Source organism: Camelus ferus, chromosome 14 (genome assembly GCF_009834535.1).
Source record: "Camelus ferus isolate YT-003-E chromosome 14, BCGSAC_Cfer_1.0, whole genome shotgun sequence".
Taxonomy (NCBI): domain Eukaryota; kingdom Metazoa; phylum Chordata; class Mammalia; order Artiodactyla; family Camelidae; genus Camelus; species Camelus ferus.
In genome coordinates this window covers 25345868-25372111 of record NC_045709.1, presented here as the reverse complement: position 1 = coordinate 25372111, position 26244 = coordinate 25345868, and the positions used below count along the sequence as shown (strand labels likewise).

The 26244-nt window shown below is 62.2% G+C and overlaps 1 protein-coding gene across 13 annotated transcripts in view; it reads left to right on the top strand.

The window, feature by feature from the left end:
* The window catches only part of MCF2L (MCF.2 cell line derived transforming sequence like), a 102186-nt gene that overhangs the window by 71457 nt on the left and 4485 nt on the right, over positions 1 to 26244 (top strand). For 7 of the 13 annotated variants that reach the window (XM_032496591.1, XM_032496595.1, XM_032496593.1 and 4 more), the window contains 24 exons: positions 5768 to 5887; positions 7805 to 7921; positions 8332 to 8481; positions 9279 to 9403; positions 9790 to 9904; positions 12904 to 13023; positions 13224 to 13415; positions 13833 to 14024; positions 14470 to 14629; positions 15300 to 15373; positions 15552 to 15628; positions 16886 to 16952; positions 17571 to 17686; positions 18516 to 18585; positions 19577 to 19669; positions 19767 to 19859; positions 20594 to 20719; positions 21490 to 21711; positions 21872 to 21964; positions 22063 to 22141; positions 22307 to 22373; positions 23205 to 23323; positions 23447 to 23539; positions 24481 to 24555. In XM_032496591.1, coding sequence (XP_032352482.1) covers positions 5768 to 5887; positions 7805 to 7921; positions 8332 to 8481; positions 9279 to 9403; positions 9790 to 9904; positions 12904 to 13023; positions 13224 to 13415; positions 13833 to 14024; positions 14470 to 14629; positions 15300 to 15373; positions 15552 to 15628; positions 16886 to 16952; positions 17571 to 17686; positions 18516 to 18585; positions 19577 to 19669; positions 19767 to 19859; positions 20594 to 20719; positions 21490 to 21711; positions 21872 to 21964; positions 22063 to 22141; positions 22307 to 22373; positions 23205 to 23323; positions 23447 to 23539; positions 24481 to 24555 — 2755 coding nt within the window. The remainder of the gene's footprint in view (positions 1 to 5767; positions 5888 to 7804; positions 7922 to 8331; positions 8482 to 9278; positions 9404 to 9789; positions 9905 to 12903; positions 13024 to 13223; positions 13416 to 13832; positions 14025 to 14469; positions 14630 to 15299; positions 15374 to 15551; positions 15629 to 16885; positions 16953 to 17570; positions 17687 to 18515; positions 18586 to 19576; positions 19670 to 19766; positions 19860 to 20593; positions 20720 to 21489; positions 21712 to 21871; positions 21965 to 22062; positions 22142 to 22306; positions 22374 to 23204; positions 23324 to 23446; positions 23540 to 24480; positions 24556 to 26244) is intronic. The other 6 variants (XM_032496596.1, XM_032496601.1, XM_032496602.1 and 3 more) reach the window with 3 other exon arrangements.

Sequence of the window (26244 nt, the reverse complement as noted above, 5' to 3'; positions counted from 1 at the left end):
GTACGTTAGTCCTGGACTGGATGCCGAAAAATTTCCAGTCAAGTCTGTTGTTGCTTTAAAAGGTAACACTGTTAAAATAACCACATTTTTCAAATCCAGTGATCTGCCCAGTTCTTTCCCGTTTATCCGTCACCGACTCAGGCATGTCCCGGTGTGCACGGGGGTGAGAGCCCCTTTGCCCTGACGGTCGCAGACGTTCCTCGTGGGGCCCAGGCCTCTCGTCCTCACCGGCAGGTGCTTCTGTGCTGGTCCGCACACACGCTGCCCCACAGCGCTGCGCCCCAGTCCCTGCTCAGCCCCCCTCCTGGAAGTGTCCCGTCGTTGTTTGCGCACGGGGGTCCCCTGCAGCCAGCGGCAGCCCTGTCCGTCTTCTCGTGGCCGGCACCCAGCCCAGGCCCCATGTGAGACGGGCACCATCAGTGTCCCTCAAGCTAATCAGTCATTCTTGGTCAGGTAACAAGACCGCCTCTGAAGGCAGGAGTGCTTTTGAAGGAACAGATAAACTGCCTAAAACCGGAGTAGTCCTCGAGGCCACTTGCAGGACGGCAGGGCGGCCCAGGGCAGACCTGGGCCGGGCCGCGACCGCCCGTGGCAATGCGTCAGCATGGTTTTATTCTTCGGGTTTATCGCCAGATGAATTTCTGAAGCGAGCTGGCTCATCTTTAAAACTCTGTTTTGTGAAAATCATAACTGAAAAGTTAGACTTTTCACTGATTCTTACACAATAAAAATACAGATTTTTTTCCTATCGTTTTTTCTGTAAGTCTTAGGGTTCCCCACTACTGCTTTGGAAATCCCAGCAGTTAGCAATTTTCCGGCAGAATTGGCAAAAATTCTCCTTGAACTCCAGGGCTTTTTGTTACAAGAATGTACTGATCATATTACTGCCAGAAATTCTACTCACATATTCAGCACGTTTGTTGAGGCCCTACTGTGTGCACTGGAGGGGGTGCAAGGGGATAAGCAGGAGCTACTAAGACAAGTGGGGTGCAGACGGCTGGCATTTGATGAGAGTGTGACCAGATGCCGGACGAACTCTCAAGGGCGCCTGAGACAGGGCGGTGGGGATGCTGGGAGCCTGACCCTGCTGCCTCCTGCGTGTGCGTGTGCCCCTCTGAGCCAGCATGTGGGGTCTGATCTCCACCCCGGCTCTGCGGTGGTGGGGACAGAGCTGCCACCTCATCCGTGGGCAGGGGAGCTGGGGGACAGAGCTGCCACCTCGTCCGTGGGCAGGGGAGCTGGGGGACAGAGCTGCCACCTCGTCCGTGGGCAGGGGAGCTGGGGGACAGAGCTGCCACCTCGTCCGTGGGCAGAGGAGCTGTGGGCCTAGACCTGGCCTGTGCTTCCCCCCAAGGCTCTCTGGGGAAACGACCGCGTGGTGCCAGCTGGGCCGGGGCTCTGGAGGGGACACCTGCGCACGCTGGCCCTCTGGCCTGGACGATTCCACCAGGGCTGCAGGTGCCACAGAAGCAGGCCGGTGGCCGAGAGGCTCAGTTTATCCAGTGTGTTTGGCCGCCTGTGTGAGCCTCGGCCCTTACACGTTGTGCTGTAATTCAGGGCTATTTTAAGCCACCACGTGTGCCATCTCGTGAGCTGAGCTTTCTTTACTTCGGGGTGTCCTTTTTCTTTTTTGGACGCCTTCAGCTCGGCTTGGAACAGAAAACTAAGACATTGGAGGGACTGCTTGCAGTGCCCCTGAAGTCAGCCTTTGCTGCATCCCCCTCGGGCAGAGGCTGCGTCAGCTCTGACAGGGCGTCAGGGTGAAGTGCGTGCTTTCCTGTCACAGTTCATGGCCACGGCCAGCGGACAGGACCCAAGCTAGAGTTCAGACCTTGCTGTTTGTCCCACGGTTGGTTCAGGGTTTGGACTGTCCCTGGATGGATGTGTCTTTTGTAAAATACCGCGCGTGCTCTTCCAGAACTCCATTTAAAATTTAACCTCCTTCTTGTAAACCATACATGTGCATGCACGCATGTGTGCGTGCATTCGGGGACACTGTAACAGAGTGCTCATCTGTGTTTGGAGCCAGCCTGGCTCAGCTGAATCTGTCCCCTGGAGCACGCTGCTGAAGGAGGTCACAGTTAAAGCCATTCATCGGCTGTGTGGGGCAGGACCATGGGGTTTGCCTGTAAAGCCAAAGCCCTCTGTGTGCAGAAAAGGTGCAAAATGAAGTATCTGTGGCACCCAGGATTTTAGGTCATCTAGCAAATACCCTACATGTGGCAGAACAGTGTTCTTCTGTGGCGGAGCAGTGCTGGTTTGACTGCGTGCTGCTCGCTGGAGGTCTAAGCACAGGGAAGTGAAGATGGACGCAGTGCAAGCACCAGGAAGGCTTCCCGGCAAGGTGCCACACAATGAGTCAGAGGCGGAGGGGATGAAGGAGCTGTCCAGCAGGAGGGGTGCTGACCCGCCCCTCAGTGCACAAGGGGAAAGTTCAGGGGGAGGTGGGAGGCCAGTGGGCATGGCTCCTCCGAGGGCCTGGGGTGCAGGGCGTGGAGCACGGGCTCCCGAGGCGGGGCAGGTCAGAGCACCGCCCTTGCCGAGGGAAGTGCACAGCCTGGCTACTTGGAGACCAGCTCCCACTGCGGGAGGGCTGAGCCTCAGCGCCCTGGGAGGCCAGGTTTAGGGCAGCTCCCGGCCTGGCTGTTTGCGCGGCGGCTTTGCATACACCTACCTGTGCTGCAGGTGGAGACCCGGCTTCAAGGGTCGAGGCCGCCTACACCAGGGTGGATGCCTGGGGCTCTGTCTCCAGGCTGGTGGGTGGTGCAGGTCCACACGGGGTGCCCCAGAAGGAGGGCAGGCGGCACGGGCCTCCCAGCGTGGAGAGCACTCTGTTTAATGGCCCTTCAGCCAGAGAGCACGCCCTTGCTACTGCGTTCCTTCAGTGTCTTTTTCTGCAACGGTGTTTATGAACGTCTCCACCTGTTCGCCCAGGGTGGTCTCGGACACCCCTGCTCTGTGCACCCACCCACACCTGTGCGGGGGCCCCGGGTGGGAGACCCCTCTGGTTCAGACTCCAGGGTTGTCATCTGTCGGCACTGAGACACGGGGTTTCAACTTTGTATTCATTACACAAACCTGTGTTTGTTTTCCGGTTACTGTCAAACACTGTGGGTCAGGCTTTGGCTGCTCCGTTTGAAATAAAACATATAGCCAGGCTGGTTAAAGGTGGCTTTGAGCAGAACTTAAGAAAGTTAGTGCCCTTGGGGATGGTTTTCAAACTGTGTTCCCCAGAGTACCAGGGTTCCCCAGAGCACCCGCTCCCTTGGCTGTTCTGTAGAAGCGTGTGGTGTCTTTCCATTTTGTAAGTCTCGAATATTCATTCAGAAACCAGCTTGTGCCTCTTTTTCTGTCTCCAGATTACATTTCAGTGGTCATCACCGTCTGTTCCTCAGCCAGCCAAGGTCAGCCCAGAAAATAAGCAGTGTTGCTTTCACGCTGCGTAGAAAACAGTTACAATCATCGTCTGATTGCTTGATCATTAAGTTGTATAGCCTTCGTCCCACATCTTCCATCCAGCTACCTCTGTTTGTAAAATCAAGTTTTATTTTGGAGCTTCTCCCAGGTTTTAGTGTTGATGGCTGGCTCCAGCCAGGAGCGAATTTGACCTGCGGCGTCCTGGGGGTCACGGAAGCCATCTCTCAGCTGGGATCTTACAATTACTCTGTAACAGAAAGACCCAATCAGAGGGGGCGGGAGGGAGCATCTCCGGGGCGAGGTCCCCCAGGATCGGGTGGGCGAGCCCCCCACCACGGGTTTTCCTGCCGCCTGCTTTGAGTCGATCTCAGTGAAGTCGCCGGAGAGGACAAGTGTCACCTTCTCAGTTCAGACCAGTCCTTACCGCCGTGAGGTGTGAATCAGGGCGACAACACTGCACTGAGAGGAAAGTGCGGCTCAGTGTCGCCTGCAGGACACCCTGAAGGAGGTTTTCCTGAAATAGCGGCGGCCAGTCTCACGCCTGGTGGTGGTGGGCTGCACGGCCTTCTTGCTCACAGGGACCTGGCGCCCACCCTCTCGGGCACCTGCCTTCCCCCTCCTCTTCTCTGTCCACAGCACTCGTGGTTCACTCGTGGGATGAAGACCCCACAGAGGGGACTGAGGTCGGGGTAGGGGCAAGGACCCGTGCAGGGCCTGGTGAGAGTGGCTCGAGCTCAGAACGGGCGGCCCCAGCAGGAGGGCAGGAGGGAGACGCCACAGGGGGAGTGGTGGGAACAGGCCACGAGGTCCAGCCTGAAGACGCGCATCCCATTTGGAGACAGCGGCCACCCAGAGACGGTAGGAGGGTGAGGCCCGGGGCTGTGCGGCCGTGGCCACACCATGCCTGGCTCCAGGGTGGAAGGCGAGAGTCCTCAGAAGGAGGACCTGCCGTGACCAGACTTGGAAGGCCTCCCTGACCCATGGACGTGCCAGGCCGGTGGCCAGGTGTGCGAGCCGCGTCAGGGTGGCGCTGGGGTCAGGGGCCTCCACCGGCTGGGTCAGGACTCCGGGTGTGCTTGCAGCGCCTCTGGGAGCTCCGAGCGAGAGGCTGCCACAACCCGGCTGACGTCCCCAGGGGGTTCCGGCACTTCCGTGGAGAACGGACTCGGCGGGAGAGGAGGGGGTTCTGGATGAACTCCAGAGGGAGGGCAGACCCGGCCCGGGGCCGGCCGGGCAGGAGGGGAGAGCCCAGGCCCTGGGTGCGGGCTCCTGTGTGTGCCCCCAGCCCCGCGGGGGGCCGGCCAGTGCTGGCCGACAGGCCGAGTCCAGACCCAGCCCAGCTCCTGCAGCCTCTGTCTCTGTGTTTCCACCCACGTGAGGGACTTGCTCTCAAGCTGAGGCCACGTCCAGCCCCAGACCCAGGGTCGCCATGCACCTGTCACAGCCTCTCCCTGGCTGGCTCCTGAGCCCTCAGGCATGTGTGGTGAGAAAGGTATTCTGTTCCCGTTTACAGACGGGGAGACCGCAGCACAGAGCTTCACTGGTCCTGGTTGCGGGAGATGCCGCAGGGGGAGCGGCAGGCACAGGTTGCAGTAGCAGAGCTCTGTGAACATGCAGATCCGCCCACATAACCGCATCTCTGGGGCTGCGGGGCGGGCGAGCTGTGTTCCCTGTGTTCGGGGTAGCACGTGTGTGCACACGTGGCCTTGTTTCCATCTGACGAGTGTCTTAGCTTCCTGGGCTGCCCTAGCAAACACCGAAGGCCAGTAGGCTGCTCTCTCACAGCCGGGGTCAGAGTCTGAGATCCAGGTGCGGCAGGCGGGCGCTCCGAGGTCGTGAGGGAGGGTCTGTCTCGTGCTGTCCCAGCGTCAGGGGCTCCTGGAGACCCCTGGCGTGCTGCGGTGTTACCTGGGTCGGCCTCCGTCCTCACACGGCACCCCTGTGCTTCTGTGTCCACACATCCCCTTGTATCCATAAGGATGCAGTCACCTCGTCTTAGCTTGGTCACCCCTGTGAAGACCCTGAAGACATTCCAAGGCCCTGGGGTTTGCTTCAGCGTAAGAATTTGGGGAGACGCCATTCCACCATAACAAGCTTTTGACTTTTAAGTTGAAAAGCAGCGTAACACAGTTGTACCAGAGTGTGACTTTTCCCCTTTAGGGCATGGCGATGCTCTGACAGAGTCCAGGGTCTCTCTCCACTTTGACCTTAGTGTGACGTTGGCATGTAGGAACGTCAGACCAGTGGGCTGAGTGCTCCCCGTGGGGCGTGCGGTCGGCTGTGGCGGTGGGGACCCAGGCCCGCGGCCACGCTGCCCATGGACGGAGCCGCAGCCCCTGCTTTCCCGCAGGCATCCTTCCCGGCAAACCTGCAGCTCGTCCTTGTCCTGCGCCCAACGGGATTTTTCCAGAGGACGCTCTCTGACCTCGCCTTCAGGTTCAACAGAGATGACTTTAAGATGAAGGTACCGGTAAGTGCCCTCTGCCCACCTCTTGTGAGGAGTGGCCTGGCTTTCCCCGGGGATGGGGGCGCCAGGCACGTGGGCGTGAGCGACCCCCAGGCCGCAGAGGGGCCCCTGCCTCACCTCCCTACTCCAGCCAGCACGGGGCACCCCGGCATCTGCCAGTCTTCCTGTAAAAGGCAGAGCCTGCATAGAGTCCCTTAAGAACTGTGTCCCGACGAAGCCTGTGTCCCGGGGAGGACAACCTGCATCACGCCAGGTCTCAGCAGTGTGAGGAGGGGGCTCCCTGGCAATGCGGTCATTGAACAGAGGACAGGGACACAGGGGCCCACACCCAGCGCCTTGAAACCTCTCCAGCAAGACCACCGGACTCCTCCTGGGAATATGAGCATCCTGGGGGTGGGTCGCCATCCGCGAGGTTGTCCCTTGTTCTTGGGGCCCAGATGGAGGCGCTCTGCCCGGCTGGGGGCCAGGTGTGCAGGCCCTGCTCAGCAGCCCTAACCCTTGGGCTCCGGGGTTTGGCGGGGGATGGGTGCCCCTACCGTTTGTGTAGCATCGAACAACCTTGGTTTCTGACAGTCCCTCTCCTGGGTGATGTCCTAGGGGTGGAGGACGCCGGCTGGAGGCTGGTGGTCCGACCCTGAGACCGCGGACGCTGTGGGGGGTCTGTGCTCCCTGGTGGGACGCCCTCCCCCCGCCCTCCCTGCGTGGAGCCACCTCCTGGCAGCACTGTTTCCGGGCCCCTGTCAGATAGGGACATTGGCCCACATTTGGCAAGAGACCCTGGCTAACCAATGGACCTTCGTCAGAGGAAACAAGAAAACTGGGCTGGGGTCTCTGTCCTCAGTGTGCGGTCAGCCTGCACTCGGCACCAGGGCCGAAGCGGCGAGTCCTCAAACACAGCAGCACAGAATTCAGCGCTGGCCCCTCGGTGCACTGGCCGGTTCTAGATGACCCCTCAGAGTCACAGAGGGCATCGTCTCAGAGAGGCTGGCGCCGTGTGCCGACCTCGGTGCTGAGTGGAAGATGTCAGGAGAAACGGCGGGTCTGGGCCTTTTCTGTCGTGGTTCGGGAGACATGGAGCAGCGGGACCCATGCAGGAAGCGCCCCAGAGCCCCGGGTTGGGGACCAGCCCGCCTCTGGTCCTGCCGGCCATGGGGCAGGGCGAGCCGGGTGAACCACCTCCCTGGACGGCACGGAGAGAACGGCCGTCTCTGCTGAGAACTGGCATCCAGCCTCAGCGCCGGCCGCACAGCAGGGGCCCCTGCACGGCTTGGGCTGGTGTCCTCCGCGGGGGACTGGCCTGTGCTGGGGGGACCTTGCAGCACCACCTCCCCTCCAGCCGCCCCCACGTGGTGACAGTCAGGGTTGACTCCCCTCAGATGTCCCCTGGGCCCCCAGCCAGCACAGTGTTTAATAAAACACAAGGTGGTGTCGAGTAGCCCAGGGCTGTGCCTCCAGGACCTCCGTGGCGGCGCCTGACAGCTTGCAAAGCAAAGGCTGTGCTTTATCCGAGGCTTGTGGATAGAATGACCTCACCAGGGCAAGAGCAAGATAGGAAACAACCCTTGTTCCTGGGCACCTGTTCTCCACAAGGCCTGCTGTGCCACGGTGGGTCCTGTACTGCCTCTGCCTCCAAGCAGCCTCCCAGGTGTCAGCGGGAACACGGACAGCCCGGTGGCTTTGGTGTCTGCACGGTCCACTGCCCGCGGGCCCCTGGCCCATCAGATGCTTGGTGTCGGCGGCCCAGGGTTTGCTTGCCCCAGATGCTGTCGTCTGGTGAGACCAGTCCTCCCACGCCCGTCCACGGACAGGAAGGCACGGGGGCTCTTGACCCGTCTGACACTATGGAGCTGGGCAGCGCCGTCTGCCCCTCGTCCGCGTCTGTGCGGCAGTCTGCTTACGGGCGGCTTTGCTCTCCCCCAGGTCATAATGCTGAGCTCAGTACCTGAATTACACGGTTACATCGACAAATCCCAGCTGACGGAGGACTTGGGCGGGACGCTGGATTACTGCCACTCCAGATGGCTGTGTCACCGCACAGTGAGTCCCCCGGTTCTCAGTAACCCTGGTCAACCCGACAGTTGCTTTTGCCTTAGGACGCTGCCTGTTCCCACGGGCCCGTGTTTTCTCCCCAAGAACGAGCAGATGGTCTCAGTGGACCTAAGTCATCTGAAGGAATCACATGAGTCATGAGTCGGGAGCCGCTTTCTCTGGGCTCAGGGACAGACAAAAAGAGAAGCCCAGCGGGGTTCACGGCACTCACGCCTCTCAGGAGGCCAGAGAGCCCTCGCGGTGGGAACCTGTGTCTGTGAAGGAGCCGTGAGGCTGCGACGCGGGGGCCGGGCCCGCTGCTGCGGACCGGCCGCTTGGGCCCGTGCTCCTGAGGGCGGTGGGGCTGCGGAGGGCGCCGTGCTCGCGCGGCTTTGTGACGGTGTCCTCCTCCCCCCGAGGCCATCGAGAGCTTCGCCCTCACAGTTAAGCAGACGGCACAGACGCTGCAGGTGTTTGGGACTGAGCTGGCTGAGACGGAGCTGCCCAACGACGTCCAGTCCACGAGCTCCGTGCTCTTCGCTCACACGGAGAAGAGGGACCGAGCGAAGGTGTGCATGGCCCCCAGGTCCTCGCCCGTGCACGGGATGGTGGGGGGCACAGAGCCGAGGGGCTCCCAGTGTGAGTTCTGGGTCTCCCGAGTTGGGTGCCGTCCGCAGTGAGAGCTGACCCGCCTTCAAAGCAGCGCAGCGGGCGCTGTGAGCACAGCCCTCCCCGCATGGGTCCTGTGCGTCCAGATGAGCCCGCTCCCTGCTCTCCTGCTGCAGGGCCCTCCTCTCGGTGTTTCTGCTGCGGATCCGGGCAGAGGAGACGGGATGTCCCTCCCTGCCCAGCCCACACCGTGTCCCCGGGGACCAGTAGGCGGGGACAGCTGAGCGTCACTGCCCACATCTCCCTTCCCGATGAACGTGTCCCTGGGGTGTGCTCCCGAGTCTGGCCCGGCCTGCGTGCTTTGGGCTTTGAGTCTGTGGAGGCTGCGACCCTGGGGGCTGCCCCCGTCCCACCAGGAGAGCTTCAAGCTCCCTTTTGACCCTGGCAACGGGACAGGCCGCCGGAGCAGGCACGTGGAGGTCTGGTTTCCAGTCACTGTCTCCTGTCCTGCTGCCCGGGAGACCAGTAACCCTAGCTCTGCCCCACTGCAGCGGGAGGGGCACCTCCCCACGCCAGCCTCCTCCCCAGCGCTCAGGCAGCATCAGCAGAGCGTCTGGGAAGATGTGCTGAGGCCGGTTGTGTGCCCACTTACCGCAGCCCTCAAGGGGTGTGCCCCGCAGAGCCTGCGCTGTCTCTGACCTGGACAGAGTCCTGGGGCCCCGGGGCCTGGGTCCCAGGTGCCGTGCTCTTCCTGCAGGAGGACATGAGGCTGGCACTGGACGAGGGGCAGAGCGTCCTGGAGAGCCTCAGGGAGCCTCTGGCCAAGAGCCCGGAGCAGAGCCTGAACCAGGACCAGCTGGACAGTCAGACCACCGTGCAGAGGTGGGTGCCTGGGGCCTGGGAGCGTGTGGCGCTGTGGACAGAGTGACCGTGGGCTGTGTCCGCGGCATGAGTAGGGGCCACTCTGCTTCCGTCCCCCCATGAACTGAAGTTGTCGATAATGAGCTCAAATCCTTACCACCTCAGCCTTTTAACGTATTGACAAACTCGCTGAGCAGGCGGCTCTGAGAGACTGAGTGTTCCCCTGTGTGGCGAGGGCAGGGGCCCCGGGGGGGACAGACCACCATCACTCCAGCCCTCGGACACACCCCCTCCCACCTGGAGGGAAGGCTCGGTGCAGAGTGCACGGCGGGTGCGGGCAGGGGTGGTTCTCCATGACCCCCGCGGCCGCTCCCTCCCGTGGCCCAGCCACCTGTCCTCTCTCGCAGGCTCCTGGCCCAGCTGAATGAAACCGAGGCCGCCTTTGATGAGTTTTGGGCGAAACATCAGCAGAAACTCGAGCAGTGTCTGCAGCTCCGGCATTTTGAGCAGGATTTCCGGGAGGTGAGCGGCCCAGAGCTGGGGGAGCCTGCAGGTGGGCCCCTGAGGGGTCCCGGGAAGACCTCGGGGCTGGGTGCCCAGGTGGCTGCGCTCAGTGAGCTCTGCGGAGCCGCGGGGCGGGTGGAAATGTGTGATTGGCGAGCGCCCCGCTACAGACGAAGGCTGTGTTCCCGCGTCGTCGGGCGCGCCCCCGGCCTGGTCTGTGAACTGGTCAGGAGGCGCCGTGCCGCTCCCGTGGTCGTTTGCGTGTTTTCTTCTCCCACAAGGGGGCCTGGCGCGGGGCCTGGGCATAGACAGTGAGAGGTACGCCCACCTCGCGGGCAGCGCGACAGGACAGAGCAGACACCTCGTTAAACAGCCAGTTTGTGGCCGGTCACTCATTTGTTCACACGAAGACGTGCGCTGAGACCTCCCCGTGGTCGCGCCCTGGTGCAAGGGACCGCAGCACCTTTCCCCTCCCGAAACGTCTGGTCAAGACAGGGGAGCCAGGAACACCCGGGAGCGGAGAACCCCCCACCCCTCCACCCGCCACCCCCCCCCCCACCAGTGGCGACAGTCTCCAGGCCGCGGAGCCACCCTGTGGGTGGGACAGCGAGCAGCCCTGGGGGACCACCCTCCAGCCTGTCCTCAGCGGAGAGGCCTGACTTCTTTGGGAAAACGTTTCCGGAGGATCGAAAGGCCGGGGCACGTGCTCCAGCTGGGACAACAAGGTGACCAGTCCCACGGGCCCCGAGCAGAGCGGGAACCCGGCCGATGTGAGCAGCTCGCCGCGGACCCACGGAGGGTCGTTGGTCTCCGTTTCTGTGGGACCGAGGAAGGCGCTCCCGACAGCCAGGCTCTTAACTTAGAGACAATCGTAGGCTCACGTGCAGTTACGAGGAGTGATCCAGAGACCACTGTCCCTTCTCCCAGTTCCCCCAATGGCAGCATCTTCCCAAACTAGCTCAGTCTCACTGTGCGGGACTGACACCAACAGAGCCAGCGCGGGACCCCCGTCCCCGCCTGGTCCCCTTTATAGACACCCGCCTCCCCCGACCCCGACCCCGTCCGCGTCCTGAGCCCTGCCGACCACTAGTCCGCTCTCCATTCCCACAATGTTGCTTCGAGAATGTTCTCTCAATGGAATCACACAGCACGTAACCTGGTGGGATGGCTCGTCGCTCGGCGGGCCTCCCAGGAGATGCAGCCGGGTAGTTACGTGGACCGTAGTTTGTTCTGGTTATTGCTGGGTAGTTACTGGTCCACGGCGTAGAACGACCTTGTGGTTGCCCGCTCACCTGCTGCAGGACGTCTGGGCTGTTTCCACCTTTTTGCTGTTACAGATGAAGCTGTCGTAAACATGCGTCTCCAGGTTTTGTGTGAAAGTGTTCTCCTTTCTCTGAGCTCAGTGCCCAGGCAGGAGCCCCACTCCTGGGCTTAGCTCTTTAAGAGACGGCAGGCTGTTTCCAGTTGGCTGTACCGCTCCACATCCCCGCCAGCGCAGTGATGCAGCCGCCCGGCGGCCTCCCGGCGCTTGGTGTGGTCCACCCCTCACTGTGCGCATGTTTCCGAGGGCTGCGTGTCGCCGCCTCCCCGTGGTTCGAGCCTGCGTCTTCCTGACGGTGTCAGCGTTGACGCCCCCGCGGCCTAGTCCTCATCACGCGTCCTTTCCCAGAACATCTCTGTTCCTGCCCCGGTTCTGACCCGGTGGTTTTGGTTTCGTTTCGGCATTTTGAGAGTTCTTCCTGTGCTTTATATACTGTCCTTTGTCAGATTTGTGGTTTGAGAACGTTTCCTTCTGGTCTGTCGCCTTCTTTACCCTCCTCACAGGGTTTTTCACAGAGCAGGGTGTTTAATTTTGATAAAGTCCAAGTGATCAGTTTTTCCTTTTCGGATCATCCTCGTGGTGTCAGTCCTAAATTCCAGATCCCAAATATGTTCCCCTAAGATTTTTTTTTCTTAGACGTGTATAATCTTATACTCATGCTCATGATCCATTTCAAGTTAATTTTTGTATGAAGTATGAGAATTTGGTCCATTTTGTTTTAATTTCTAGGCGTTGAGTTCCTCCAGCATCACTTGTTGAAAGACAGCCTTTCCTCCATTGGGGCTCCTTTCCCCTTTGGTCGAAAATCAGTTGGGCACCCTGTCCGGGTCCGGGTCTGGGTCTGGGTCGGAATCCTGTCCGTCTATACCCCACAGTCTCCATTCCTGCAGGTGTTGCCTCCCCTTCCCTCCCATTCATTCTTCACCGTGGTTTTAGCCATTCTGGTTCCTTTGTCTGTCCATATAAATTTAAAATAATCTTGTCTGCGCCTTCGGGAGACCCTGCAGGGTGTTGTCAGGGGTCATGGGGAGCCGGTGTGTCACTCGGGAGAGAGTCGGCGCCGTGACCGTGCTGTGTCTCCGCGCCGTGAGCGCCGCGCGGCTCCCCATGTCTCAGGGTTTCTTTTGCCAGTGTGTGTGGTTCTCACCAGTTCAGTACGTTTTGTTTGATTTCTATACGTGTGTTTCATTTTTTAAAGAATTGTGGGTGGTGTCGAATCCTTAGTTGCAGCGTCCGCGTGTCTGTTGCTGTACAACCGAGGCTCGTGCGCTCGCCTTGTCTCCTGAAACTTTGCTGAACTCACTCAGTCTTGGAGTCATTTTGTAAAGCTTTGGGGGGTTCTCCATGGACACGATCTGGCCATGTACAGACAGGAACGGCGTGATTCCTTCCTTTTCAATCTGTGTTTCTTTTTGTTTATGTTTTTAATCTTCCTGGCGTATTGCACCGGACAGCGCCTCCACCACTTGAATGCGGTGGTGAGACTGGGGAGGCGTCCCTCAGCAGCACCACACCTGTGAGGTCGGCAGCAGGCTCTCGTGGATGCTCTGTTGAAAGGAGGACGTTTCCCTCCTGTTGCCCTCCTGAGAGGAGGTCCGGGTCCCCTCCGCCCTGCACCCCGTGTCCACAGCGTCTCCCTCCTCTCCTTCAGCTGTGGCTCTTCTGAGCTTCTGGTCTCTCGCCCCTGCTGTCTCAGGTCAAGGCCGCCTTGGACGCATTGGCCCAGAAGATAGCCACCTTCACTGACGTGGGCAACAGCCTGGCACACGTGGAGCACCTCCTGAAGGACCTGGCCAGCTTCGAGGAGAAGTCCAGCGTAAGGGCCCAGCGTGGCGGGCGGCCTGGCAGCACTGCGCCCACTGTCTCCAGAAGCCCCGGGCCCTGAGCCACATGGGCAGGTGGAGGGACAGCCGCCTGGCCCCCCCACAGACCCCCGTCCCCCCCACTCCCCACCACGCCCACCCCCAGCAGGCAGCAGTGAGCGCAAGGTGAGCTGCGTGTCTGGCACTGCCGCAGGTGGCCGTGGGGCGAGCCCGTGCCCTGTCCCTGGAGGGCGAGCAGCTCATCAGCCACAAGCATTACGCCGTGGACTCCATCCGCCCCAAGTGCCACGAGCTCAGGCACCTGTGCGACCAGTTTGCGGCAGACGTCGGGCGGAGGAGGGCGCTGCTCAGCCAGTCGCTGGAGCTGCACGGCCTCCTGGAGGCGGTAGGCCCCCCCAGCCCCGCCCCACACCCCTGGTCCCGTTGGGCCCCTCCCGCCATGGCTGGACCTCAGGCACTGGTTGGAAGACGGCCCACAGCCTCCTGTGTGTCTTTCCTGAGGCCCAGATGGTCCTGTCAGTGACACGAGTGGTCATTTCTGAAACTCACCGGCCACAGATGACCGCGTCTATAAAAGGCCCGGAGACTGACCGTCCAGCCAGTTTACTGCTCTTTGTCTGCAGTGTGGATGGGCCCAGTCCTGGGCGGTTTGCTTGGTTTCGGGCCATGCGTCCCCCAGGGGAGCCCTCGGGACGTAGTGGCGGGACTTTGGCCACATGGCTGTGCAGAGGGTCGCACGCAGCGTCCGCGGGCTGTGCCCGAGGCGCCAGGGCAGCCCTCAGGCGCCCTTCTTTCCCTCCAGTCCATGAGGTGGTGTGATGAGGGCATCTACCTGCTGGCCTCGCAGCCGGTGGACAAGTGCCAGTCCCAGGACGGCGCCGAGGCGGCTCTCCAGGAGATCGAGAAGTTTCTGGAGACTGGAGCAGAAAACAAGATCCGGGAACTCAGTAGACTCTACCAGGACTATGAGCCCATCCTCACCCCGGAGCTGAGGGTAGGGACCCCGTCCTCACCCCGGAGCTGAGGGTGGGGAGCCCAACCTGTCGCCTGCGCTCACCTGCCTGACCACGAGTTTCTCCGATGGTGTCCCAGAGTGGGGTTAATTATTCTGAGGGGACACTGGCATTTGAGAGGGGTGTGGCTTGGAGGGCGTCTGGCCCAGCATTCTCCCTCCCTCCCTCCGGCCTCCGAGTGTTCACCCCCTCGAGGGCCTGTGCTTGGTGACACTGGCCGCCCCCCAGTGCACTGCCCCTCCCACGGCCCCTCAGTGGACTCTGCTCAGCCCAGGGACCCTCATGCCTGGAGGGGGCCCCACCCACAGAGGGCAGGGCAGGGGCGAGGCACAGCCCCGCATCTCAGCATTCACAGCTGCAGCCTAGTCTGCGCACGGCCTCTTTTGGACGCCGCGCCCACTAGCCAGTCCGTCACACTGTCCCCAGGAGCACGTGCAGAAGGTTTTCCAGAAGCAGGAGAGCATGGAGGAGATGTTCCACCGGAGACAGGCGAGCCTGAAGAAGCTGGCGGCCAAGCAGACACGGCCCGTGCAGCCGGTGGCCCCGCGGCCCGAAGCGCTCACGAAATCGCCCTGCCCCTCCCCAGGTACCTGCTGTCACCCCCTCAGCCCCAGGGAACGCCCTCCTATGTCCAGCCCACTTTGGAGATAAAGTTTTATCGGCAGCCGGCCTGCCTGTTCATTTCCCCTGATCCAAGCTGCTCCTCGCTGGTGCCGCAGAGAGTGGCTGGGCCAGGACCACCACCACTGTTGAGGGCCTCTCCTAGGCTGGTCCCCACCCTCCGGGCCCACGGTCGGTCCCCAGGCACAGCCCTCCTCGAAGGCCGAGCTGAACCCACAGCCTTTCCCAGAGGCCCTTCCTGTCACCTCCTGTCCCCAGACACACTCTGCCCAGTGGCCAGGAAGCACCTGCCCTTTTCTTCAGCTGTGGCCAGTGTTGGCAGGGCTGGGGAGAGCCCTTGAGCCTAGCGTGCGGGGCCCAAGGGGACATTATTCTGAGGCCCATCTAGGGGTGTCTGGGCACTGAGCCTCCCCCACAGGCCAGGAGCTGCAGCCCTGCTGGGAAGCAGACTCCCACCGGCCCAGGCGCCTCCTGAGGCCCCGGCCCCCTCTCCCCAGTTTCCTCTCTTGTCATCCTGCTGGCTGCGCACTGCTTTTCTCCCAAAAGTTAAAAAATGTGCTGATCCTCCAGGGTGCACCCCGCCTCCCAGCGGGAAGATGCAGTCACACCCCCTCCTCCACTTGTCTCCAAACCAGGCGTCCGGAGAGGCTCTGAGAACCACAGCTCTGATGGCAGCGCGACCCGGAGGGGGCCCTACCGCAGGGCCAAGGTGAGGGCCGCTGACCCCACCGCACAGTCCCCCACCGCCCCCCAGTTGCCCCTTCCCTCCACGTCCTGCCTGTGGGGCCTCGGGTCGGCCCCAGACTGGACAGGAGCTTGGGGCCCTGGGAGGGGGCGCTGGGAGGTGCCTTCTGCTGTTGGAAAGCTGCGTGCTCTTGTCTCCCCAGAGCGAGATGAGCGAGGGCCGGCCGGGCCGGGGCAGCTCCACCGGAGACGAGGAGGAGAGCCTGGCCATCCTGCGGAGGTGGGTGGGCAGCGTCCCCTCTGGGCAGCCTGGTCAGGACACCAGTGTGGCCCAACCAGACCTCAGCTTTTGGAAAGGGTCTGAAAGTCAGGGAGCCAAAGCAGGCGGAATCCGCCAGCCTCACCCCAGGGCCGCGAAGCAGAAGCGGAGCCGGCGGAATGCCGTGTCCACACCCGCGACCCCAAGAGAGGTTTTCCTCTGAAAGGCTGCGTTCGCCCCTGGCTTTCAGGTGGCGCTGGGGGATTGTTGTCTCTCCCCAAGTCCAGCGGGAGACTGGGGTGACAGCTCCCCACCACCACCCCCGGGCCACAGCACAGGCCTGGCCACAGACACGCCCCCTCCAGCCTGTCTCCTCGGTGCGGGCCCCTCCCTCTGCCCGTGGGCCTTCCCCCCCAGCTCCACCTGCCAGAAGTCACCTCTCTCTCTTGATCCCGGCCCCCTGGCTCTTCCCCTGCCCCACCCACCGAGGCTCTGCTCCACACCCACTCAGGCGTCCCACCCATTCCCTAACCCCTGCAAATGCCGGGAGAGCGTCTGTCCCCGCATAGAAGAACTGCGAGGTGTAAACTCAGGACCTGACAGGAAGGCGCTCCCCACGTCCTTCCCAGGACCAGCGGTCACTCCCGGGTCACTCCCTTCCAGCTGACCTGGACTGTGCGCTGCGCCACAACGGCAGCCTGTGTCCCCTATGCCCTCCTGTGCCCCCGGGGATCCTACTCGGAGCACCCCACACTGCCTGGCCCTCTGTGGGGACCCAAAGCCCACAGTGCCCGGCCCTCCGCGGGTACCTCTCCCCGAGCCCACGCTCCCTCCCACTCTCCTGAGCCCCCGCCTCCCGCTGCCCTGTGTGGAGCACGGGCACTGCTGACGTTGTCCCAGGTGTCTGAGACCCCAGCACAGGCACACCCTTGGCTCTGTTTTCTGTGTGTGAAAACGGGAAGCTTGGTCAGGGGAGGTTGGAAGGTGATCCTCAGCCATAAAACCTGTGCCCTCTGGGAGCCCAGACGTGACAGCAGAGCAGTCCCCGAGCTGTCACTGCAGACCCACCACGTGCAGGAGGTGGTGCCACACGTGGTGGCTCTCCGGGTGCCCGGGCAGGTCTTCTCGGGGGAGGAGGCAGGAGGGCTGGGACGAGGGTGGGGGGACTCGGAGCCGGGGCCTGGGGCACAGGGAGGCCTGGGAGTCGGGGCTCCTGGGAGTGGGCGGCAGGCCAGGAAGCTGCCCCTGCAGCTGTGAAAGCGGGCGCCCTGTCCACAGGCATGTGATGAACGAGCTGCTGGACACGGAGCGGGTCTACGTGGAGGAACTGCTGTGCGTCCTGGAGGTGAGTGCGCTGGGGGCCCGGCCCACTCTGTGTGGCCTCACGTCACCCTGGGACGGTGTGTGCAGTGTTTGCAGCTACACAAAGCGACGCCTGACCCTCAGGGCGCAGATACAGACTGGGGGCCGGACAGGAGTGCATGCGGCTCCCTGGGTGGGGGCCCTGGACAAGCAGAGCTGGCCCTGGGGCAGGGGGCTGTCACCTGGGAGGGGCAGAGGGGCTTCCAGGTGCTGGAATGTTCTGTCCGGTGACCCGGGTGGTGGACGCAGGCATGCAGACAGAAATAATCCATCAAGGTGCGCACCCAATGCTTGTCCCCTTCGTAGAAATTGTGCCTGAATTAAAAGTTCAGAGGGGAGTGTGAGGGAGCCCCCCCAAGGTAAAACCGGTGCTGCTTGTAGCTCACTCGTGTTTTGTGGTACTTCTCCGGAGAGTCACCTCAGATGATCAGTGGATGAATTTGAGGGGATCAGCCTCCCAAAACCGGAGGCAGCATCACTGCCCCGCCCGGCGGCCACGTGGAACCCACACTCCCAGGCCAGCTGCCGGGGCTGTGGTCCAACAGCCGGTGGTCTGTCAGCTGCGGCCCAGGATCCCCGCTGACCGCGTCCTCTCCCGCAGGGCTACGCCGCCGAGATGGAGAACCCTCTAATGACGCACCTCATCTCGACCGGCCTTCATAACAAGAAGGACGTTCTCTTTGGAAACATGGAAGAAATTTACCACTTTCATAACAGGTGGGGCCTCCTTCTGGTCACCCGCGGCTCTGCCTGCAGGAAGCCGGTGCACAAACGGGTCGGCCCTACTTTGCGGGAGGGGGGTGGGGTCAGGACTGGCCCTCCTCCCTCTCGGGGATAAGCAGACCGGGGAGCTGGTGGCAGACCCCTCCCAGCGCCACGGGGCAAGGGAGCACGGTGGCTGTGGGACCCGGCCTGCCCTCCTCTGGACTCCAGGAGGCTCTGGGGCGTCTGTCCAACCGCAGGCTTTTGCTTCCGGTCATCAGCCTCCCTCACGCACCTGCTTGTAAAGGAGGTGGCAGGTCTGCAGCTGGACCCCAGCCTGGAGTCCACCCCTAGGAACTGGGATGGGCGGGTGGCAGGTGCCCAGCATCCTGGGCCCTGGTCTGGAGTCTCGGCCCGTCCTCAGTGCTGGGCCCCAGCACAGCCATAGGGGGCAGTGCTAACGTCATGAACTGATCCCAGGGAGCTCCTCTCCCAACAGACGAAGGTCAGAAGCAGGAAAATGCGGTCCACAGGCCCAGGGCAGCGCTGCGTGGAGGAGGGTCTGAGGGCAGAGCCAAGGCCCTGATACCTCTGCAGAAAACCCACTGGGCACACGGGATGCGAGGGCTGGGCTCCCGGGGCCTCGAGACCCTCCGGCTGTCTGCTGTGGCCTCCCATGGCTTCTGCGTGACCGCCAACACCAGAGACGTGGCGCAGCCACACGGGGCCTGGCCTGTGCAGGGTCAGGGCACGTGCCTGGAAAATAGCACCTAATAACTTGCTGCAGATGCCGCCTGACTCTGGGTGCTGTGCAGAAGACCTAACGCAAGCTTTCTTTGTCTAGAATATTCCTGAGGGAGCTGGAGAACTACAAAGACTGCCCCGAGCTGGTAGGGAGGTGCTTTCTGGAAAGGGTATGTTCCTCTCAGCTGCAGGCTTGGCTGCGCCTTGCTGCTTAAAATTACTACTTAGAGCGATAATGACTTTAAATTCTATCACAGTCGTTCTCTAACCCACCGAAATTATGCGTACAGATGTTTCCAGTTTGGCTGAGGTGACCTGATGCTTTTGGGAGGGCCAGAAAAGCAGTTTTATCAAAAACCCAATCACTGGTTCAAAAAAGAGGAAAGCTATAAAATAGCAGCTTTGAGAGATGCCGGAACTATAAAGCGTCCAGGTGCTGACGGCAGGCGTCAGGCGAAGCTGACTTCCCTGCAGGCTGGTGTGGGCTTCCTGCTGGTCCCGCCCGTGTCTGGCCGACACTGGACAGCCACTGGCGCTCTCAAGTAGTAGGTGTGGGCACGGTCCCGTGTCCCCGTGAGCCGGCACTGCTCAGACTGGCCGTCAGGAATGACCCCCCCCCTCCCCCGCGCCCCCCCCCCCAAGCCCTAATGCTGTTTGAGAATTGCCGGGACAGTCACGCTGTAGCTCAGTGGTTGTAAGTGGCCCGTTCCCACAGCATCAGCACCTCCTGGGAGGCTGGGAGCGGTGCAGGTTTTCAGGTCACAGCCTGGACCTGCTGAGCAGGGCCTCCGGTGTGGGCAGCGGCCAGTGTTTATGGGGGGGTTGTTAGGCCCACCAGCATTATGATGCATGAAGTGTGAGCTGAGCCCGGGAGAGTCTTTCTTTACAAAGTCAGTGTTGGTCCCGCGTTTATCCCTGAGGCACAGCCCAGCCATGTGGAGCTGGTCTTTGTGAAAGAGGGACCAGGACGAGGGCAGCCCTGAGATGTGAACTTCCGGGCGGGGTGCGTCTGGGATGGGGGCTGACCCTGACTCAGGGAGAGGCCAGGCTGGGCCCAGAGGCAGGGACTCTGGGCGGGGGCATCGGAGGGGCTGACTGGGAAGGGCGGAGACCTGCACAGACACGGGGGCGCCCCGTGATGCAGCCCGCATCCCGGTGCAGATGGAGGAGTTCCAGGTCTACGAGAAGTACTGCCAGAACAAGCCGCGCTCCGAGAGCCTGTGGAGGCAGTGCGCCGACTGCCCGTTCTTCCAGGTGTGTTTCCTGCCCCTGAGCGCAGGCTTTCCTTTGCCGGTTGACTCCCTAACAAGGAACGGCGGGAACTGTCTAAACCCGAGTTTGGTGGTTGCAGGAATGTCAGAGGAAGCTGGACCATAAGCTAAGCCTGGACTCCTACCTGCTGAAGCCCGTCCAGAGGATCACCAAGTACCAGCTGCTGCTCAAGGTGAGACGCCGGAGCCCCCGGAGCCCCTCCCCCTCCAGCCTGGCCAGGGGCCCCCCGCAGCCCCCATCCAGCTGGCCGCCCGCCCAGCACCACCCAGTGGCGGCTGCCCCAGCCAGACCCTGAGCTCCGCGATCTCTGCGAGGCCCTGGCTCTTCACGCGCCTTTGTGGGGGGTCGCCGTTAGGGGCCAGGAACACAGCGGGACACAGGCAGGCCGGCCCTGCCCCAGGAGCACATGCAGGGCCGCCTGCGTCCCGCTGCCTTGGGGGCCCAGCATGGGTAGCTCCCCAAGGCCCAAGTGAGAATGGAGAGAAGAAGCTTATTCATTGGGGTGTCGTGTCTGGAGGGAAGGAGTAACGGATCAGAACTAGGAGATGGGTGCTCGTCCAGACCAGGTGCTGCAAGGGGACAGTGGAGGTCAGCCAGTGACCCGCTCAGGGGACATCTGCGATTTGCAGCCTCTACACAGGCTGCTGGGAAGGGTGTGGGGCCGCAGGGATGGGGAGGGCGGCTTCCTGAGCTGCTCCAAGGCGAGGCCAGTGGGCCAGGCAGGCCCCCCATGTGGGGAGCATGTGTGTGGTCCCATCCCTGGCAGTGACAGCTGCGCAGGGAACCACACACGTGTCCCAAGGATCCGGGCTCGGGGCCACTCAGGGCTGCACTTGTGAGACAGAGCACGGTCCACTCATGGAGCGGTGGGGCTCAGTGTCCAGATGGGCTGTGAACCTCCCGCAGGAAATGCTGAAATACAGCAAGAACTGCGAGGGAGCCGAGGACCTGCAGGAGGCGCTGAGCTCCATCCTGGGCATCCTCAAGGCCGTGAACGACTCCATGCACTTGATTGCCATCACTGGCTACGAGGTGAGGGCCAGCGGTGCCCATGAGCCTGGGCACGGGGTCTGAGCAGGGCAGGCGGAGGCCGCCCCATCACCGGTGCGGGCTGTGCACCCGCACCACCTGGAATCCCGCCGCCACCTGACTCTGACTGCCGGGCTGGCTGCAGGAAGCTTCCCCCCCGGTGGGTGCGTCCCTGCACGGACAGCCCTGAAGACCCTTCACTCCTGGCCTGTCCCTGAATCCGTTCTCTCTGGCGCCGCTTGTGAGCGTGGAAGTCGGGTTTCTCCCTCGTCCTCTGCGTGCCCACGTCGGGCGCACGCACAGGGCCTTTCTGAGTCCACCCAGCGTGCGTCCTCAGTTTGTTTGGTGTTTTTGTTAGTGGGCTTTGTTTCTGGAGCCGTTTTAGGTTCACAGCAGAATTGAGGCGAAAGTACAGGGCTTTCCCGTTTACCGCTGCTCCCACACGCACAGCTGGCCCCACAGCCCCCTGCCCCGCACGAGCCGGGCCTCGGTCACCGTCAACAACATGGCACGAAGGGTCCACAGCGCACGCAGGGTCACTCTGCGTTGTGTGTTCTGTGGGCCTGGACAGACGGATGAGGCGTGTCCATCACTGCAGTGACACAGCCGTTCACTGCCCTGAACACCCAAGGCCCCGCTCCTCCCCCAGGGCCCCCAGGACCCCCGACCTCCTGGGGCCATAGGTCGGCCTTCTCCCGCGTGTGGGGTCGTGGCCTTCCCACACGGCTCCGCGCGGCAGCACGAGGGCTCACGCCCTCCTTTGCCACGACCAGGGGAACCTGAGCGACCTGGGGAAGCTGCTAATGCAGGGCTCCTTCAGCGTCTGGACCGACCACAAGAAGGGCCACGCCAAGGTGAAGGACCTGGCCAGGTTCAAGCCCATGCAGCGCCACCTGTTCCTGCACGAGAAAGCCGTGCTGTTCTGCAAGAGGCGGGAGGAGAACGGGGAGGGCTACGAGAAGGCCCCGTCCTACAGCTATAAGCAGTCCCTGAACGTGAGTCCGCGCCGCTGCCCGGCGCCCTGCCGTACCCTTGGGGGCGGGGCCCGGGACCCCCGGCGTCCTTAGCCCCCACCCCAAGCCACGGCACGGTGCCTTCTGGAGCGGGCAGTGCCCTCGCCACGCGCCCACGCCCTCCCCCGCGCTGCCCTCCCAGATGACGGCCGTTGGCATCACGGAGAATGTGAAAGGGGACGCGCGGAAGTTTGAGATCTGGTACAACGCCCGGGAGGAGGTTTACATCGTACAGGTAGGCCCGGCGCGTGGGGCCGTCTCCAGGGTGAGCCCGCTAAGTGTGTTCTCGGGGGACAGGAGCACTCACCTCCCGGCATTGCCTCTGGGGCACAGGCACCGACTCCCGAAATCAAGGCCGCGTGGGTGAGCGAGATCCGCAAGGTGCTGACCAGCCAGCTGCAGGCGTGTCGAGGTGCGGTTTCCTCTCAGTGCCTTCGGTCCTGTTGCCCTAGGGGCCCTTTCCATGCGTTCAAAGCAGCCTCAAAATTCTTACCCTCTGAGACACCGCAGCAACTGGAGCGGAAGGAGCTCCATTTGCTTCGAGTTCCTGAGCCGCGCTGGGCTTCTGTCCCCGCAGAGGCCAGCCAGCACAGAGCCCTGGAGCAGTCCCATAGCCTGCCACTGCCAGCGCCTGCCAGCACCAGGTGAGGACCTGGCCACCACTGGGGGGGGGGGGTCACCGTGGGAATTAGCTCGGGCCACTGAGTCCACATGGCCCCGTCACCAGAGTCCCCTGGTCATCAGGATCACTCTGAGTTTGCCCAGAGGCCCCCGCGTGCATCCCTGGACCGACATCCTGGTGGCCAGTCCCAGCAGGTCAGCTTCAAGGCCTGTGTGCCTGGTCCCTGTCCCAGGTGGAGAGCAGCCCCCACATCTCTGGTGGCTTCCGTCTGTGGTGCAGTTCCCGCTGTGACCGCGTGTGCGTGCAGCTGTCCAGAAAGCGGTCGAGCGCCAGCATCTCAGTGCTGGTCACGCCCCCAGCAGACAGGGGCCCTGGGGTGCAAGGAGCCAGAGCTGCTCCCAAGGCATCCAGCTCGCAGACGCGGGGGCGCGTCTCACATCGGCATCGTCGCGCCTTTCCTGCTCTTATTTTTCCTTTGTTATTTCATTCATTCACTTGCTTTTTACCTTTTCCTCACGTGTGCCGCCTCTAGTCATTCATGGAACAGGATACGGTCTGAATAAATAAACCTCAGAGCAACAGGTTTAAAGGAAGAAGGACAGGGAGGGAGGAGAGGGGCCCACAAAGCCGCCTCCCACATAGCAGCTCGGAAGGCGGGTTTTGCTCTCACTTGGCTCCGCGGCTCAATCTGGGCGCACGTGGCCGTGGCCGTGGCCGTGGCGGCTGTGCAGCGGGAGACGTGCGGCCCTCGGGCCTGGGGAGGAGCTCGGGGGTCTCCACCCCTCGTCCTCGGAGCTTTGACAACTAACTGGGCGACGTTCTCTTTCTTCCTTGATGTGTCCGATGTCCTCAGCCCCTCGAAAGGGAACACAAGAAACATCAAAAAGTTGGAAGAAAGGAAAACAGACCCGCTCAGCCTGGAGGGATATGTGAGCTCCACGTCGTTGCCGAGGCCCCTGGAGAAGGGCAGAGGTGGGTGTTGGGGCCGGGCCGCCCGTGCCGGGACGCGCGGCCTCCCGCCACTCGGCGAGGCTGGCGGAGCGCAGGTCCCAGCCGCCCGCAGAGCCGCCCCGCACTGTCCCTCTCTTCCTCTAGACGGCGCGGTCACCAGCTCTGCGTCAGAAAGCGCTGCGCTGGCGAGAAAGCGCTTCCCCCTGCAGGGCTTCGCTGCCCTGAAAGGGCAGAAAGGTAAAGGCAGGGCCGGCGCTGCGCCTGCCCCGCCCCAGCCTGTCTGTCATCCATTCGTGCCGCGGTCGTTCGTGTGGACATCTCGGGGCTGTCTGCCTCCGCCATCGCCACGGAAGCATTTCCCATTGACTCACCCTTTTCCATTCGCCGCTGTGTCTGTTACACGTGCAGCCAGAGCTCTCTTTTCTGGGCTGTTTCTTTGGCAAAGTGGAGGCGAGCTCTTCCACCGAAGGCCTGCCCAGAAACTGGAGGAGACTGGAGTTGTCACTTGCTTTTTCAGTCCAACTCCTCCCCACGCCCTCCCTCTCCGGCTTTTTCCTGCCAGCCCATGGCTGTTACCGTCCTGCCAGAGCGCTAAGTGCCAGCCCCGCCCCTGGCGTTTCAGGCCCACCGCCCGACTGCCTCACCGTGCTCCTGGGCGGCGAATGTGCAGGGGAGACACGGCGCAGCCGCGCACGAGGCGAGACCTGATGTTCCAGGCGGCTCGTGAGAGGGCTCCCACGAGTACCAGATGCCCGTCCCGCCTAGGGTTCTTCTCGCTGGTCCAAAAAATTGGAGTTTTTTTTTTTTTCCAATTTATAAAATACTTTTAAGTTAGCCTCAAACTAAAAAAAAAAAAAAAAGAGAAGTGCAGGTGCCACGCCCCTGGCCAGGTGTGGAGAGTCACGTGCGTGCTCCACGCAGAGCCCAGCAAGCACACCTGAAAGACGCACCCGCGGCCAGCGTGAGCCCTGCAGCTCCTCACGCTCTCCTAGTCCCTCCTTTCCCCCTGGGCCCCTGGCGGCTTCGTTTGCTCCCCAGAAGCTGCTTCTTGCATCAGTGACAATGAGCCTGTTCACCGTGTGTCCATCCCAGCGTGAACTCGGTGTTTTCGCGCCTCGCGGGTGGTCTGCGTGCTCCTCACTCTCCTGTTCTGTTTCTGCCTCTGCCTCCTCCTGCAGCTTCTCCTACCAGTCCCGACAAAAAAGCTAAGCGACACCAAGTAAAGAGCGACCCAACGCCTTTTGGTTTACGAGGTAGAGTGGCCCAGCCCGACGTCCACCTCCCCGTCCGGTTAGGGACACTGTCTTGCTGTCACGTGTCATCTAAGACAACGAAGTAGGTCTCTCCGAGCCAGGGGCAAATGCTCCTTGCACTGACGCTCTGGTGACCGATGCCATGATGACATCACTCCTCTGACCAGCTCTGCCCAGAGCCTGCAGAACAAGGCTCTGACACCTGGCTGGTGTTTGGCCACGTAGGCTTCAGGGCTCCCCGTCCCTGGCCATCCTGCTTCACCGTTTGTCCCGAAGCTTCTGTGGAAACACAGAATGCGGCAGCCGACAGGTCCCATCCCATCTCTCGTTTCCTGGGAGACCCCGGCGGTACAGGCAGATGGGGTCAGGCTCTCCTGCTGGACCTCAAGCCTTCACCTCTCTTGCCACTCATGTTCTGAGAGCAAAGACCCCCCACCCCCGGCCCAGACTGAGGGTCTGAAAATCAGAGAGAATTTCACTCTGAACCTTCCTGAGTTTCCCAAACAACATGAAGGTTCCCAAGGGGTACAGGCTGAACCAAATCCCCACACGCACACCCAGAGGCCACCCAGAGGTCACCGCAGCCACCCTGGCCTCAGTCTGTACTCCAGGGACCCAGGCTGCACCCTCTCGCCACCCCAGGGGGGAGAGCTCAGAGGCCAGGGCTGCGACCACCTCCCCCAGCCCTGCCCTCCGCCCTGCGGAGGCCCCCAAGCTGCGGGGAAGGGTCCCTGCCCCTTGGTGATCTCCTGGGAGGGGCTGGCTTTCGTCATCTGGGCACCTGCTCTGCTGACTCCTTGTGTAGGAAGCTGCCCAGGGCCATGCGGCTCAGACACCGCTTCTGACGCCTTTGAGCCCAGTGGTGTCACCTCTGCCTGCTCCTCTCCTCACCTGAGGTGGCCTCGCAGTGAAGCAGTGTCAGCCCTGAGCCCGGGCTCGGTGCCAGGCCTCCCCTCCTGCTCCGTCACTCCTGGCCACAGCGGTGACAGGGAGCTGCAGGCCTTCCTGGCCGATGCCAAGTGCTTACTTCCTGGACAGCCTCTTCAGCACTGATGTTCATGACTGCTTTACAGGAAACAGACCAAATTCAGGGTCACCTTGGCCTCACGTCCTCTCGCAACACCCCCGCACCCGGCATGATCCAGAGCGCTTGTCGTGCTTCCAAACATCTCGTTCTCTTGTTCCATGCTCAGTGCCCGGGCGATGGGTCGCAGCGTTTCCCTTTACTCTGGTGTCGCTCTGCCGATGCAGGGATACTCAGTCCATCGCGGGTGGTTCATTCAGAAGCCCCGGCCGACGGGCGTGACTGCAGGCCCAGACGCTGCTGTGCAGCTAGAAGGCCTGTTCTCCGTAGGTGCCAGAGGGTGGAGCTGTCTGTCCGTGGGTTCAGGTTCACAGACACAGCGACCACGCAGCTCTGCCTCTCTGCCCAGGGGACGGCCTTCACCTTTCTGTCCTCACTGTCCTCCTTCAGCCCTACGTTCTTTGTGGCCAGAAGCCCCATTCATCAGTGTGGGCTGGAGGGGCAGGCGTGTGTGGCCAGCTGCCCAGCGTCGGGACCCCTGGTGACCCCCACCAGTGTCCATCTGCACTTCCCATGCTGGCCGCTGCCCATGCGCCCGAAGCAGGAGAGGTGGGTGGTTTGTGGCTGGAAGCCTGCGGTCCCTGCTTCCTACACAGACACCACCC